The 17,505-nt window shown below is 45.7% G+C and overlaps 1 protein-coding gene across 2 annotated transcripts in view; it reads right to left on the bottom strand.

The window, feature by feature from the left end:
• Positions 1–613: 613 nt before the first annotated feature.
• MTF1 (metal regulatory transcription factor 1) overlaps positions 614–17,505 on the bottom strand; it is a 33,470-nt gene continuing 16,578 nt past the window's right edge. Inside the window, exons 3-12 of one of the 2 annotated variants that reach the window (XM_008635124.2) lie at positions 16,999–17,463; positions 11,838–12,076; positions 11,278–11,409; positions 10,663–10,736; positions 9,989–10,122; positions 9,387–9,464; positions 8,636–8,738; positions 7,520–8,076; positions 6,644–6,710; positions 614–6,545 (exon numbers count right to left, since the gene is read on the bottom strand). In XM_008635124.2, the coding sequence (XP_008633346.1) occupies positions 6,151–6,545; positions 6,644–6,710; positions 7,520–8,076; positions 8,636–8,738; positions 9,387–9,464; positions 9,989–10,122; positions 10,663–10,736; positions 11,278–11,409; positions 11,838–12,076; positions 16,999–17,412 (2,193 nt within the window). In that variant the 5' untranslated portion in view covers positions 17,413–17,463 and the 3' untranslated portion in view covers positions 614–6,150. Of the gene's footprint in view, positions 6,546–6,643; positions 6,711–7,519; positions 8,080–8,635; positions 8,739–9,386; positions 9,465–9,988; positions 10,123–10,662; positions 10,737–11,277; positions 11,410–11,837; positions 12,077–16,998; positions 17,464–17,505 lie in introns of both variants that reach the window. The other variant, XM_008635122.2, reaches the window with a different exon arrangement.

Here is a 17,505-nt window from a genome sequence, read left to right on the forward strand (position 1 = left end):
GGGCTCCGGGAACGCCCGGTCGGTGCCGAGGGAACACAGGGACCGGTGACGACGGCACCGCCGGGCTCCCCCGCCGTGGCCTTGGATCTCGCTTGGTCTCCCTGCGCTTGTGCTTTATCCCATTAAATTTACACTTCAAAATAAAGTGAGAGGGACTTGGTTTGTATCTCCCCACACCCTCGCCGTCTGCTCGTAAGGAGGAGGCACAGCCGCCCCCAGCGCCCGTGTGTTCCAGAGGTTGATTCTTCCCTGGCTGCTCTGGGATCAGGACCAACCCGAGCCGACGCTGGAGCTGCTGCAGAGGCACAAACCCTGTGTTGTTCTAAGCCCCCTGCTCAACTCCTGCCTAGAGCCAGTCCTGGAGTCAGGCATGACCTGAGCACGAACCAGCTACGGGACGAGGTTGGAGGTCTGGGGTGGGAGATGCCCCGGTTCTGGGTTTCAACTCCCACCTACACCCCACGGCACCAGAGTGGCGAAATTGGGCCAGTGATGGGAGAGGGAGGAGGGTGAAAAGGCAAACGCCACCTTTCAAGGTTGGAATTCGTCTTCCTAAGGGAACAGGGCAGGACGCTCACACTCCTCTGCCACAGAATACTCTCAGGAAAAACTATTATAACACAATGTTTAAATAAGCATTTAATTAGGATTCCATTAGTATTAATATTGCTTTCAATTCCAAAAAGGTTAATTTCCACTTCTTTGCAGATATTTCAAAGTACAATATTAACTTCATACAAAATGAGCAATTAAGCAAACACCATTATTTCACATTCTTCAAAAAATACAAATGCATATTTACTCTTTTGGGTTTTGGAGATGCTCTTCCTTTGGAAGTACTGTACCTGTAACTAACATCTTCACATTGCTCAATGTAAGCACATTTGTTCCCATGTTTCAGAGTTAAATAAATTCCTTTATTACCATACACACATTCTTGAGAAACTGGGGTTTAGTTCAGCCGTCTCCAAAGCCCCAGGCAGTGCAGCCCCCCCAGTCCCGACAGCTCCACTGGAGCTGCCCCTGGTGTGGAGCCAGGCTGGGGTTTGCCAGCGCTCGGCTGGGTGAGGCAGAACAGAGCAGGGTCAGCCCGAGCAGCAGGAGGACAACAGAGTCACAAACCAGGAACACCAGCGACTGCAACTACAGCACTGCAAGCACACCCTCAAGTCTGCTGGAAAAGGTCATGTGAAAAAAATCTTTAAGAAAAAGTAGAAACTGCATTTATTTGAGGAAGTGTACACTCCATAATGAACCAAATTTTGGCCAGCTTGCACACCACTGCAGCATGGTGTGGGGTTTCACCTAGTTCCAAAAACACACACACTCAGACTATGTACACTACTACATAAATATCCAGTTTAATTTGCATTTCTCAGTGCAGACACAGAATCCACCTTCTAGAACATGTGATAGATATCAAGATAAGACACAAAAAAGTTAAAAGTTCAGCCCTGTCCATGAGAATTGACTACAGATAACATTTATAAAAATTTGACATTGCTTCCAAAATATGTTACGGAAAAAATAGTATACAATTAAAAACTCTGCAGTCAGAAATTCAGGGGTTTATTAAAGACATGCTCTTCTTTTTTGCCTTACAATCCAAACTGACTCCAACAGTTCTGCCCAGCTAGCTCACATAACTCCTGCCAAGAACTTTTCACCCACAGATCTCAAATCATTTCACAGAGACAACACCCTGTCCTTGTTCCATGGGGAGGATCTGAGGCACGGCGAGGTTCTGTGCCTTGCCCGGTGTCTCCCAGCCAGCGGTGGAAGCGAGAACGTGACACCAGATCTCATCTCCTCTGCCCCACTGACTCGGCTGCCTCAGCTCAGGAACCAACCCAGGAACAGCTGCTCATCTCCAATCATCTCCAAGGACAGCTACCCTCAGCTCAGCTCTCCCTGCAGCTCTACACCAAGGGCCTGGCTGGCTCCAGCTCTGAACCCAGTTTATCTTGGAGTAGGAGTGCTGTAAACAGTTCACAGCATTGATGCAGATCAAGGACAATGTTGTGGATGGCTACGGCCACCCCCAAGAAATAAGGCAGTAACAGGACATCAGAAACCATCTTGAAGACAATTTTCAAAGGTGCAACATGCCTGTTTGAGAGCAGCTTGTCACTTGTGTTCCCACGCGGGTGACAGAACGAGGACAGGGGAAGAAGGACACACATCAAGAGACACAGCATGTCCAACAGGGTGACAAGCAGCCCCCAGAAAGTGTGAGAGAAAAGGCTGCTGAAGCACAGTGCTCTCAGAGGGTTATTTGCATAGATTGGACGTTTGCTAACAATGCATAATTTGTCTGGGGCATGGGGGAAGGGCAGCACAACACCCACCACACCTGTTCTGTCAGACAGACACACGGACCACACGGGACAAGGATCTTTAGCTACAGGTATTGCACCAAGTTAAGTGCTCATCTTTGCACACCCCTGTTAACTTTTACTCAGAGCAAAAATAAACTTTGTGAAAGTATATACAAAAGAAATTGCAGCAATTGGGTTAAAGATAAAATAACCTAAAGTGCATTTTAGATACCAGTATGAGGTTCTGCAAACTTGTCTTCCTGGGTACACTCAGCATTACACAAGTGTCCAACTCGTACTTTGTTCCATGTACTTCAGTACCAGCATTCAATCAGTGCTGATTCTCTCCCCCTGACCCCCCCTACAAACCTACAAGCACAAAAAGCAATTTCTCCAGCCTTCAGCTGCATGCCAGGTCTGCTCGTTTGGGTCCTTTACTTGGTGACCAGAGCTACCAAAGTCAGTAACTTGACCCCCTCTACATGTTTAGGCTTCTACACTCATCTAGAAACTACAAGTGACCAAGTAAACCCCCACTAGCACAAAACAAGTGACCTAGAGCAGCGCAGTTTTGCTCTCTGATAATTGAAAGGGTTCATGCAGACTTTGTGGAGGCAGGCATGCTGTTCCCAGAGGCTCCAGCACATGAACTCTTTTCTGGGAATCCAACATCTCACCAGATCTGTAAGGGCAGAAACTCTCCCTTTAATAAACCATGTAATATGGAATATGCTAAATGCTGGGGCAGCAAGGAAAGGACAGGAAAATCCCTGGCCTTGCAGAATCTCAGAGCTTTGCTGCAGCTACCCTTTGATCTCCTCCCATCCCAGCATGGCACAGACTGCCCTGGAGCAGAGTCTGATCACACAGCACTGGAGTTGATGCAAATGTGAAAACATCTCAGACACACGCAACACATCTGGAAAGCAGATGAATGATAAACAACAAAAGCACACACCTGTAAAACACAGTGGATGCACAGCCCATGTGCTCACAGAATCACACACTCCTGCCTCAGTACAAGCTCTTACCAGTCCCACCTGAATTGCAGCCTGCCTGATGCACATATAAGGGGGCAATGGCAAACCCAGTGCACCAAAAATCAACAGGACATAGTGCTTTTCCTGGAACACATTAAATAAACCCAGTAGCTGTGAAGAGAAACAGCAGATCGACCCTGGACACTGCTGCCCATCACCACAGCTCCACATTGAGCCTCCCAGTTCAGAGACTTTGGTAGTTTCTTCTACTCATTTCAGTCACAAAAAAATTTCTGAAGATGCTCTCTGGTCCAACCAGAAGCATGTTTTAGGTTGACTGAGTCATAAGTAGCAAAAGTTAAAAAAGCCTCCCTGAAGGCTGTGAAGGCTCAGAAGCAGTTGCTAAATTGCCCAGCTGTCACAGTACAGGCCACATCTGGGACCCTTGTCCCCATAAGAGGTTCCACAACTCCAGGGGAATCTTCACACTCCTGCATCAGCAGCCTCCCACAGGCACGCATCCACACCCACTCACACTCAACCACCACAGCTGCACTTTGCCAAAGAAAATGCCCGAGGCCATAGTGAGAGGCACCAGAGGGACCTCCAAGCAGCTCCAGGCAGTGCTCAATCCCCTCCCAAATGGAGCTCTATGCAGAATAGCTGGCAGGAGACTCCTCTGTGAGGACAGTCCTAGCCATGGAGGCTTGGGACTATTTTGTTTGTGTTTGAAGCAGTTCTTGCTGCCATGCAACCCAACTGCAGCACAAAATGAAGCTGTAGGAGAAAAGCAAAGGGGCTACCACCTTGCTGCCCTCCAAGGATTGCCATTACAGGAACAAAACAAGAAATGCTTTGTTAACCTGTTTCGTGGATTCCAAACCCTGTTGCTGCAGGACTTGTAGCCCTGCTATACAACAGCCCTGCACAGCCCTGCCACACACCCAGAGGAAACAACACCAGCATGTGTGCTGCCCTCAAGTTCATCCCTGCAACTGTCAACACCGAGCTCTCTGCCCTGGCACAGACGTATGGCGTGTCCCAGGCACGGAGCATTCCTGGCACAACCATCTGCCCTCACAGGACACTGTTTTTCCCTTCTGCACTTGACTGAAAGCAAGCTGTCCAAGAAGGGAAGACCAGTTCCCTTCAGTCCCTTTCCATCCATGGCTGGGCAGCGCATTCTCAAGGGAACAGCATGAGAGGTCGCTGAAGCCAGTCTCAGTGTTGGTCAGGCTACACTGAGCATGTCACAGGAGGGTTAAACACCTGCTGATCACCAGGCAGCACTCACAGGGTTCTCCCCTCCTTGGAGGTACAGACAACAGCTCTGATCAAACATAAAAAGTGAAAAGATCTCTATCCACTACAGTTTGCATTTCTAAACTGAGTGCAGGGACACTCCCTACTAATTGGCTTTAGTCAATATCTTTGTATCTCACTAATGACAACACTGTAAACTGAATAAAGACTATTTAATATTCTTTCCTTTAACACAAGAAGACTGACAGCCAAAGCCAGAAAGATGGATAAAAACTATAAAATTACATCTTTCAAAATAATGCAGCATAAATAAACCATTTAGAATGAGACTGCATTTATTGCAACATTACAGGCTTTTTGGTGGAAGGGGGGGGGTTTGGATTTGATTTACCCTGAGTAGGTTAGAATATAGACTCTCAGTTTGATATGAAAAACTACTCTGCTGCGTAACATCTTTTAGTCAAGAAATAGCCCCGTGCACAAAAAGCTGGCATTGCAGTAGGCTGGAGGCAGAGTCAGGCAGAAATTATATAGCTCACAGGAAAAAAAAGAAGCATGTATGAACAACTGAACAACAGACTCACTGAATTCAAATTCAAATTCTGAATTTATGTTGAATCTTTCTGAAAATTTTCGTAAGAGTTGTTCTTCACAAAAGATGAGAGTAACCAGCAAAGGCACCATGCTCCCAATTCAACAGTCCCAGGGTTAGGATGATGACTTGTTGCTGAACAGAGCCTAAGAAATCGAAAGAGCAGCAGGCACCAACCTGACCACACCTGGGACTCACTGTACCCTTCGGAGAGGCCAAGAAAACAGATTCTGGAGCCAGAGCCAGCAGCGGCTCTGACTGTGCTTCCATGTTGTGACACAATGTCTGCAACACACTTGAGTCCTAGTGGAATTAAATGAACAGATCTATCAGGGGCACAAGGTACTTGTGCCCTGCTGAAATAAACCCCCCCCAAAGCTCCTGGAGGCTTTATTAAGAGCATTAGTATACAGCAAAACCAGGCACAGTGCTCACCACATGCTCCTCATCAGGTATGTGACAATCGCATCCAAATCACACTGCAGATAAATCCTCTCCTACAGCTATGCCATTTCCTTCCCCTGCAGCCTCCTTTCCTGGGCTCCCCTTTAGTGCATGGTTAGTACAGACATGACAGACAGGAGAAAATTAGAGACCCAAGAAGTTGTAACAAAGACCCACTTGCTGCCAGTACCTTAATCCCAAACATAAGTGATGTGCAATTGGAGACAAAGTAACCCCCCTTTTGCTTTTAAAAATCTTTTTGCACACAAGTAACCTTAATTTCTGTGTTCACATATGACAAGCAAAAGTGACAGACAGTGCAGCCAAAACAGTTCATATATAACTTAGCTATTTCTTTTTTTTTTTTACCTTTTCTTTTTTAGATAGAATATCAAAGGTGGATGTACCTGGGACGTGACTAAGATGACATCTGTGAAGCAGAAATAAGCCACAAAATTTCCAAAGAGGAAGGAATAAGAATCGATCCTTCAGTTTCTGCTTCTAAGGAGAAGGTTTTATACCCTCCAGGTGCAAAGGAAAATCTGGAACATCTTCACTTAGAGAAGCTGCTACTCAAACCAATTTCTTCCTCACCCTGCAGTAGTGCTTCGATTGGAATTATATTAGATGGGGTTTCAGGACTTTGGAGGGACAGGAAGTCCGATACATCCATGGCACTTAATGTTTCAGTCTGGGAGTCTGAAGGGTTAACTATCTGACTGCTCTGCCCACAAGAAGGAGGAGCAGAGGAGGAAGGAAAGGTCTGGGGCTGCAGCTGGGGAGCTGGCTGCTCCAAAGCTTTTGAATCAGGTGAAGAACATTCCTTCTTAACGGTGGTGGTGGCTTTGTCCTTGGCAGAGTCTCGGCAGGCACACTGGCACTGGCAGGCCTCCTCCTGCTTTATAATAATAACAGGAACACTGAGACCAATCTGCTGAACAGGGTTTCCTGAAGGTGAAAGAAAAACAAAACACAATGGAGCTACATAATTTCACAGCAGGGAGAGAGAAATTAGCCTTGTTAAATTAGTTCATCATCATGCTTACCTGTGCTACCAGCTACTGGTAATGCAGTGGTAAAAAACACCTTTTCTACTACTTTTGGAACTTGTGGCTTTAAAGAAAAAAACAAACAAACAAGACAAAAGTGTGAATTGACTCCAATCAAATTTCTATTGCTCAAATTCTAAACAGCTATACACATATTCCAAAAAGACACACAGGAAAACTGGGCTCAAAGTATTGTTTCAGTGGTCCTAGAGATTGGGCATAATATCCCCTGCATTATTTGTTGGCTAACTCAGCTTGTGGGTTTTGACAATTCAATGACTGAATTCTTAAACACTGCTGTGTGTGGTCCCACTGCCTGTACCTGCAGCCACTCACTCGTGTCCACCTGCAGCTGAGAGCCTAAAGTGGCACCAATATTGTCAAAGAGAAAACTCCTGAAGCTTCAGCTATCCAGATTCAATGGAAAACCACAAACATTCTCTTTTCAAAAAAACTCTTTTCATTATCAGTCTAAATTAGGCAGAGACAAAGATTACAAAATGCCTAAACACAGCCTTTACAAGTCTTTTGTGCTTCTATGCATTAAAAGTAATAGATTAAGGCCCACGTATATCCTCAGGCCTGGTGGTGCCATCCCGGATAAACACACTGATACCTGCTGGCAGAAGTCCACCACTGGTGGAAAGAAGAAAGCAACATCTTTCTGCACCCTGGATTTCTCTGTGCTGTATTTACTTCCCTGTCTATTCCAGGGGCTGCACTGGTGACATGTATACACACTAAAATGACAAGCATTATACCACACTACATCCTGGGGTTTATCTTACAGGTTCAACTCCCTCCCTTTTCAAAAGCAAGGGCTTTAGGAGGAATGGTTCAAGCTGTTCCAAAGCCTGTACTGGATGTACTGACCATTTGTTCTTGGCTTTGTGGGGAACCAGTGGCACCATTTAAGATCCATTGTAAGTTCTGCTCTCCCATGACAATGCTGGACTGCAGAATGGCGGTGCTCGGAGAAGGAGTAATGGTTATAGTGGGGTTACTGGTCAAAACAGGGTTTGCACCAACAGGCACAGTCTGAACTACAGCTGGCAGGGGATCAGCGGCACTCGGGGCTGTCGGGGGGGGGGGCCCAGCAACCACTGACAGTCCCTGTACAATGGGCTGCGGTGGCGGCTGGGTGTGCTGCAGGAAGTCTTGGTGACTGGCTGCAAATGGTGTGCTGCGAGGAACAGGCACTTCTGGGGATTGTAAAACAGTTGCAGGATTCCCAAACGCAGCTGGCTGTGAGCTGGGTGCTATGGAAGAGGGAGCAGCAGGTGCTGCTGAGGCTTGCAGTGCTGCCTGCGCAGGCTCAGGGAGGCCAAGCTGCAGGACCAGGGGGAGGGACAATGAGGTTGCGTCTCCTGCTGGGGGCGGGAGTGCAGCAACCGAGTCCGTGTCGCCATTAAACCCTTCAATCAAGGCAGCTGCTGAAAAAGAAACAGAAAAAATGTATCAGTTCTCATTAGGTCTGAATAAACTGCTTTTTCAATGAACTTACCAGCTAGCTGATGGATTTTTGCCAAGTAAAGCATTACCACATTCCTAACTTCAGACTAGTGCTCAAAAACAACCCTAGGCAGTGAAATCTAAAAGTAGCTGCAAATTCAGGAAGTTGGTAACACTGAGCTCTACACTGAGCCTGATCAGGCTCATCAGCTCTCTCTAATAAGCCTTTTATCAGCCAGGTTGTGCAGCAACTTCAAGAGAGAACCTTGAAAACAGGATGATGTGGACTGCTTGAGAGCTCCAATGGCAGTACTGCAGGACAGTGTGCTGGGTCACCTCCCCTCTCACTGAGTGTCACATGGTCTGTGCACACCATGCATCCCAACATCAATGAATTTCAACACTGAAGGTAAAGTTCTTTTTGCTTCTTAGGAGTTACGTTGGGCATTAAGCTTCAGTCTGAAATGCTGAACTCAGTACATGCATGCAGAGCTGTCACAAAGCTGTCTTTAATAGCAGTGCAGATACAACTGGTACCTGTCTGCTGAGAGTCATCCTGATTTGTAGTGTGGTCTGGGCTCTGAAACATAGACTCAAAGATGCTTGCTGGTGAGATTGTGCTGAGGTCCTGTCCATGAGTCTGACAAACAGAAAACAAAGAGGAAGACATCAGAAAGTGCTCTCAGGTATCAAACTGCACAAACCCCAGTCAAGCAGCGTGTGCATGTCAGAAACCTCCTCCAATGAACCAGCCACCTTCAGGAATGGCAACATATATTACTTATATGCTTAGTTTTATTACCGGTAATCAAATTTACCAACATAATGAGCAAATCCCTACAAAAATAAGTAACTTCTTCAAAAGTAAAATATATTCCTCTGCATCCATACTTTGTTTAACCCTTATTTCTTGCAGTACTCAGTCAGAAACAGAAACAGACATTAATGCTTGCAGAACCTTTTCTGGAGCAGAAAAAAGGAGCTCCATATAGACTATATCCTGGACTATGCAATTCTAGTCACCCACACTGCTCGAAGAGCAGAATATATACAAAAGCTGCGCCCTGCTCCCGGCACCACAGCACAAAGAACAACACAGTCTCCTCAGCATCTAATTTTCCTCTATGTAAAATTTAAGCTCATTCAACACTTATCAAGAAGCAACAACATTGTTATTGTAAAATCAGATGCAGAGCCTTCAACAGCAGGTTGAACTAAGCACTACACATTTTGGAGGACAAAATCAAAACTCCAATGAGGATGAGGCAATTCCAGGACAGTAACTCACTGGATTAGAGCTCTCCCGCAATTCTGAATCTGTTGATATGAGGCTTAAATCACTAAGACAAAGTGAGTGACTTGTATCCTGTAAAAAAGAAAAACAATTTGAATTATATATTAAAAGAATAACGTCATAAATGTTTTAAATGACCTTTTAGAGTCCACACTCTGCTTATATGGGACCCAGGTCTCAGTTCTAAAATCAAAGGAGCAAGATTTTTAAGCAAAGGATATTTAGTAGCTATCAAGGATTCTTAACATCTCTGTCAAAGTACTTCCACAAAGTCATATAAACCCAGAATTTTAAATTAGCATAGGAACAAATCAACTTTTAGAAAATTAAAAAATTAAACCTTCACAGTTAGTGTTTTTAGTTGGTATCTATTTTACTTCACATGTTTATCCCACAGTAGTGATTCCGACTGAAGCACACACAAAGAAAGCAGCCTGATGGATACAACTGCCCACATGCACACGTGGCAAAGTGAGCACTTACAACTCCCTTTGAAAATCCCAGTCTTAAATGTTACACCTTAAGAACAAGCTGCAAACCAAATGATTTCTTCCCCAAGGTATGGTTGGGGAGCATTAGGCAGAAGTGCTACTAACCTCAGACACATTGTTATTGGGAAGTGCATTATAGGTATGTCCCTTCTCATGACCTTTCATGTGACTCTTGAGACTGTACTGGGTACTGAAAGTCTTCTCACAACCATTGCTGGGACAGAAGAAGGGTTTCTCCCCTAGAGGCAGCACAAAACACATTTAACAGACTTAAAAACATACTATCAGACACACACTTTTAAAGCACATGGGAGAGCAGTATTTCATACAAACAAGATGTTTAATGCCCCTTCATGCATTCACTATTCCTGGGAGTCCCGCAGGTGAATGCTTCCATTTCACCATGGGAACTGACACACAACACAATATTTCATTGTTATGCATCATTACTGATACATTTGTGAAAACACATTCATTGAATTCAAGACCGGTCAAGCATAAATATAACTGCGTAAATGGAAAATGTGGACTGGCTTGACGTAGGTGCAGGAGTTTGCACTTGGCCTTTTTAAACTCATGAGGCTCACAGGGGTACACTCCTCCAGCCTGCAAAGGTCTCTCTGGATGCCATCCCCTCCCTCACATGTGTTGCCTGAGCCACTCAGCTTGGTGTCACTCCCATATCACATGTAACTAAGTTCACATTAGGATTCTGAGAGTTAGTATAAACTACATAAGCTCAATTAAAGAAAATTTTGAAAAAACCCCATAGAACTTACCAGTATGTGTTCTAACATGTGTTTTGAGGTGGTGGCTTGCAGCAAAAGCCTTCCCACAGCCATCATGCTCACACCTGAATGAGGCATCACAGGAGAGTCAGCATCAGCCCCCTTCGATGCATTAGCTACAACCTTAGATCATGCTTTGCAATAGTCCCAGGACTCTAAAAAGCACGCCCAAAGCTAAGCTCTGTCAGCAACCAGATATCTCCCAGAAGCTGCTGTGCATGCTACACAGATCGCAGCAGGGCTCTGAGTAGGACTTTAAATCCAAGCACGAAGGCAGTATTAGGCAGTATTTGGGGGAGCCTCCTTCATGGAATACACATTGCATCCCAGCAGAGAGCAGCAATGTGTTTTAAAAGATGCTCATCGTGGCACAGGTTTACGTTTTAAAAAATACCTTGACTGTTCTTGTCTTTTAGGACAATCACTGCACCCTCTGTTAAAGGCTGCTGTGGGAGCTCAAGAACAAACATGCTCCAACGCCAGCCAGCCACGTTCACTTATTTCTCAGGAGAACACCATTCCATTCAGAGCAATAACAGCTGCTTTTTGGCACAGGTGCCTCATTACCTGAGCCACAGAAGCCAGAACTGCCACCCAGCAACTCACCGAAATGGCTTTTCTCCTGTGTGTGTTCGAATGTGCTTCCTCAGGTCACTGTGCGTTGTGAAGTATTTGCTGCAGCCTTCTGATTCACAGTTAAATGTTTTCCCTGTGTGAAGCCTTTGATGTGCTTTCAACCTAAAAAACATGCCAAAAAAATCCTTCTTAGAACTGGCAGGGTAAGAAAGCCCTGGCCTGAGGCAAGCAAGCCATTCTTTCAAATGTGCAGGACAGGATCAAAGGCTTAACATATCCTGAGCAGAAGGTAATGAGCTCATGAAACTGCTGTCAGTTCCAAAGTCCTCCAACAAGTCCGAGAGACGCTTGTGCTTATTCACCACCTTCAATGCTATTGGAATATTAAGAAGTTAAGCATGTCACCACAGTTCTGTCATCCTACCCTGTGGACAGCATTGCCACACTTGAGGGGTGTACACAGAAGAAGCAAAACAATTGTATTCAAACACAAACACAAAGTAGATTCAACTTGCAGAACAGCAACAGCCATACCTACAAGAAAACTTGCCAGAGCCATCCCACGTATACAGTGGTGAGCACCTTCTCACCTGTACAGTGTATTGAACGCCTTCTCACAGCCCTGCACGTCGCACTCAAATGGTTTCTCCTTGGTATGCACCCGCACATGGATTTTGAGGCTGTAGGAGGTGAGGAAGGCCTTGCCACAGCCCTCCTGGTTGCAGACGAACGTGTACTCCCCACGGTGGGTTTTCTGGTGCGTGCGCAGGTTGCCAGCGGTGCTGTAGGTGCGGGGACAGCCCTCGAAGGTGCACTGGTAGCGCTTAACCTAAGGGACAAAATGCTGCCTGCTTAACAACTTTTAATCATTTCTAGAATCCAGACTGGGTAGAACTGCAGTCAGACATCAAAGACAATGCAACAGATTTTGACCCCAAAGCCCCCAAAAAAATTTACTGCCGCTTAATTCTCTGACAACATTTCTGCTGCACTCTGCAAGGAAGGAGTGGCACATGAGAAAGCAGTTGGCCTTGCAGAACAGGAGTCTAACAGAAGGGGAAAAAGGAAAAACATAATCCGAAATTTTTCTAGCTAAAAATCTGATAAAACAGTTGGAAACAACATTGAGGAGCCATCAAACTGATGCTTTGAGAGGCCTCCTAAAAACAGAGACTAGACAGGAGTAAGGGAATAAAGGCAGGTATTTATTTGAAAAGCCTTCAAAGGTACCCCTGGGGAGCCAGAGGCCACTGCCAAGATGGACCCCAAGGTGGACGGCAGGGCACGAGTTCTTCACACTTTTATAGGTTTGGTTCATTTGCACAGCAGGGTTAATTCTCCAATTAAAGCTTCAGTTTAATGATGTCATTCCCCTCAGCTTGCCCCCCTTTAGAGGCTTTTGGCTTATACTTTTTGGGTCTAGGACGGTCTGGGTGTCCTTGAAGAGCAGGCCCGGAGAGGCTTTGTTATGTTTACCTAGCACAAGAGAACAGAAATTAACAGGCTACAAGAAACTTCAGAGTTACTCACTGGGCAGTGCAGGATTTGAAAAATATAAAAGTTAAAACCTAAGGCATCAAAACCTGTCCACTACCCACATGTGTAGCACCTGCACTTCAGTCCAATGCTTCTAGCAGAGCTACTTATTTGTGGAGCAGGGAGACAAAGGAAAATGCAGTCACAACGCTCAAATTCACTGCCCTGTGTGCTGAATTCCCATCAACACCTTGAGCGAAATAGTTTTTACCATCTCCCATGGTCTAACCACCAGTCCATTCATTACTTCACTTTATCCCAAAGCAGCCTTCATTGAGCCTTGCTCTTTCCTTCTGTGGTTACTGAAACAGCCAGTGCCTGAAGTGTAATGGATCACATCAGGTTACAAGGACACCCAAATACAGGTGTCACAGATTTCTCAGTAAGCCATCGAGATCCCTAGGACAATTTCACATGGAATTAGATTTGGTACCTTCCCCACTTCTGCAACAGGCACAAGGGATCGTTTAGAAGCTTCCAGTGTGCAAGTGGTAACACCTAATGAAATCTCATCCTCTCTTGTGAAGCACAAGGAATACACCACCTAATCTGCCTGAATAAAGTTATCCTCCACCATTAACTACCAAACTGATGACTTTCATTTGACTGTCACAGTTCAGAAACCTCAACACCTAAAGATGATTGAAGAGCCCAAGAGAGGACTTGGCAAGTCACACCAGCTATAAATCAGGTTCTAGACAGTTCTCCATAACAAAAGAGAAATAGTTTCTTGGTTACTTCCAACCTGCTTTGCAGGGGAAAAAGCTGCCAGCAGGGCCTCTTTAAGAAAATTCTATAAAGTTGAGTGATCTTTTGTGTATCTCAATCCATGGTCTCTTGTTGCTCCCACAACAGGCTAGCATTCACCTTCGCCTGGCCTCAATAAAACCTTCCTATTTGGAGAACATTAAAGCATGTGAGACATACAAGAAACCTTTACACAGAGCACAGAAATACCATAATATGCTGGGTTTGGCTGTGGTAGAGTTCATCTTCACACATATGGGGCATGTTCTGGATTTGTGCTCAACACAGGGCTGATGATATAGAGACGGATTTTTTTACTGCTTCTCATTCTGCCCCACCAATAAGGGGCTAAGGGTACACAGGGAGTGGGGAGGGGACACGGCTGGGACAGCTGACCCTGACTGATCCAGGGATATCCCAGACCATGTGATGTCATGTTCAGTATAGAGAGCTGGGGAAGGATGAGGAAGGGGAAACATTTTGTGTTCCCCAGTCTCTGTTAGGCCTGCTGCAGCCCAGCTGTCCTGGGCATGGCTGAGCTTCTGCCTGCCAGGGGAAGCAGGGAATTCATCCCTTCACATTTTCAACTAGTCACTCAGCATTCTCAGAGAAGGAAACAGTAATTTCACTCTAAAGCAATTTGCCCTTAATTTACAGTTCAAATCAGGCAGAAGTTACCACTAAATGCCCAAGAATTACAGCATGGTTACAATGTAGTTAGGAAGTTTGGTTGTGCTGAGCCAGCCACAACGTGGGAGCACAGACCAGTAACACACCAACATCAGAAAGCACATTTTATTACATGAGGAGGGTACCTCATCCTCCCCTGGGGTCAGCAGATCCAGTACAATTCGCGTATCAGTGCTGAAGTAAATGTTCCCTGTTACAGCTTTAAGGCAGTTGGAAATTAACACTTTACAGAACATTCTCCCCAATAATTCCCATGGTACACAAGGGATCTGACACAGGCAGGAACTACCTGAAAATGAAGGGAGGGTTCTGTAAAGCTTTCTAGGTGTTAACATGTAGGTCTAGAAGAAAAAGGACACTATTAATTACAGATTAAGCTGTTTGGTTCCCAGCTGTCACTGCCTATGTGTAAGGGAGGGTGGCAGTAGCAACATCAGTTTAATGGCCTGAACTCTTAACAATTGTCTTGCAGTGCTCCGTTCCCTCTAAAGGCCAAATAAAGGTCAAATCTTTATTTCACAAATCCTTCTGAGCACACCACAGACAGCAGCAATAACACCACCACATTTTGAGCAAAACAAATCTTTCTGTGAAGCATCACAGCGTTTAATTCCCTTTTCACATCAGCACATCAACACACTGCACATTGCTTATACACACAAACAGCACTGCTTATATACACAAAACCATCAGAGACTGATTTGAAAGCCTCACAGGTACAGCAGCAAGAGCTCCAGGCTGCCACAGCACCCAAGCACAACAGAAAACAAACAAGGCAGCAGAGCCACAGCCCCAGACAGGCAGGACAGGGCCCAGGTGCTTCGAGACTGTGGCTTTTGGCCAGGGACAGTGAGCTGCTGCCTCTGCCAGGGGGACGCTGGAAGAGCCGTAATCCAGCACTTACCTCAGAAACGGGAACTCATTGTGCAATAGCCAACAGGGCTGGAGGAAGCGGAGCCTCACACCCTGGTTCAAAGTCTAAAGTAACTGCTCCGTTTGCCTTTAACTCCTCCTGAGCTTACAATATTCCCCCTAAATGGCTAATTTTTCTGTGTCATCACTGAACAAAGAATAACTGAATTTGAAATACTGTAATCATGTTTGTTCTTACCAACACAATTACAGTGAGAGACATACAATAGAACAAAAAAAAGCCAAACGTCACTAAAGTGCAAAAACCCCTTTTTAGCTTCATAAATGCCTTAAGACTGACTTGAAAATTTAAGACTTTAAAACCGTTATCTCAAGTGTTAAAACTGCTGCAGATATTTTGGAAGTACCAAAGAATGGAGTTGCTGATTTTCAGAGATAAGCCAGATGTTTGGGAGCTTTAGAACTTTCCTTTCCCCACCTCCAGACAACTTATCAGACCTTTGAAACAGCAGGCAAAAAGGCATTTCACAAGATAGAAGTTTCACACGTGCTCAGGTCTCAGTGCCGCTGCTTTCACATTATGGTATCATTGCCCTCTACTCTGGGATATTAATTCCAGAAATGGAAAATAAATTCATATAAAGGATTTCATTAGGAAATTCCACATCTCACAAGCCTTCTCTAAAAAGCAAGGATGAAAAATAAAGGCGCCCTTTCCAGTTTAATTGCACGTGCAGCCATTGACCCTGTTTAGCTCCCACCCGCTGCTCTGGGAGCGGCTCAGGGTCCCACAAAGAAGAGAGAAAGTACATACATGACTGACAGAAAAAGTGAATTACTTCAGCAGGTACAGGCTGCAGCAGCTGCTAACATGAGTAACTGACAAAAGGAGACTCAAACAGGCTCACTGAACACACCTTAGTCCAGAAGTTGCCCAACTGCAGAGATGACACCCCGCTCCCCCCACCCAGCCATGATGGTGACAGTTCTCTGCCAAGGGACAGGATTTAGTGTCACAGCCAGGGCTCAGGGCTGCAGCGCTCTCCCTCTCAGTTACACAAGTAGTTGATGCTGCTACTGCTGACACCGGTGCAGACACTTGAACTCATCACCCCTCACATAACTCAGGAGGGCCAAAAAAAGAGCACTAAGCTGTCCCTGAGCTGGTGTCACAGTCAACTTCCCTTTGCTCTTGCACCCAAGAAGAAGAGGCCCAGGACAAGCCCTCACCACCGTGTGTCCAGATAGAATTCACCAGGGAAACAGAATTAAGAGTAAACTCCTTAATTTTAACCATGCAGGCTGACCTGAGCTTTCAAAATACATCAAATAGCAGCTTAAAGCTTCCCTCTTCTCTCACATTTTCTCTGTGACACAATAAAACTACAAGTAATTTAAAGTTTGGTATCTCCAGCTCCCAGCAGTGGCCTGGACCTTAACTGTGACCTGAATGTGCTTTTCTTGAGAATGTGGCCAATCCCAGAGTTAACAGCTCAGGTTTTCAGCTACCTCTGAACTCACAGAATAATGACCCAACCAGAAGAAAACCAGAAGATTGCTAAAATTACACACGTCACTGCCACAAACATGTGGCAGTGCCACACCCTCCTGCCATCCAGTGCCACAAAGTGCCTTCTGGCAGGCTCCTAGGGCAGCAGGTGGTGTCAGAGGGAAAAGGGATGCTCCTGGCAGCTCTGCTGGGACTTGGTTCTCCCCAGCACACAGCGAAGCTGGAGGTGAGGAGAGCAGATTTAGTGGAGGGCAATTCACTACGTTACACAAAACCCCTGGAAAACAAGCAAAACTACTGCACATCTCCTGAAAAACAGCCTTGGCAAAGCACATTTTCAATGCCTTTAAGGTCAGAAGAGTGCATAAAACCCACAATCACGTTTAGCTACTCACTTCCTTACGCTTGGTTTCTGGGCACTCAGACTGCAAAGTGAGCGTTGCTCCTTCGATGTTTCTTGGCATGGGAGTTGAACCAGGATTTATTGTTAGATGAATCTGATCTGGAGAAATAATATGTTGCACATAACCCTGTGACATTCCTTCATGATCTGCTATTAAATGAAATCCTTCTTCATGACCCTCTGGTAAAAAAGGCAAGTGATCACCACACTGTCCTTCATCCTCCTCATCTTCCAGCACACTGTGGTCCTGCTCTATGAGCACAGTTGTCCTGTCATAGACCGTCCCGGACGAGGAGGACACCAGCCCGTTTTTGTCAGCAAACCTCATCATATTGTCATCTTGGGCTAAGTCGTCTTCCTCCACTTCATAGTAGATGACGTTGCCCTCGGGGCTGTTCTCGCCCATGGCTCCGCGCCTCTCACCGCGCTACCGGGAGCTCCGGCCGGAACGGCTCATCTGCAACACAAGGACGGGCGGCGGGGGTCAGGCGGCTCGGCC

Source organism: Corvus brachyrhynchos, unplaced genomic scaffold (genome assembly GCF_000691975.1).
Source record: "Corvus brachyrhynchos isolate BGI_N302 unplaced genomic scaffold, ASM69197v1 scaffold65, whole genome shotgun sequence".
Taxonomy (NCBI): Eukaryota; Metazoa; Chordata; class Aves; order Passeriformes; family Corvidae; genus Corvus; species Corvus brachyrhynchos.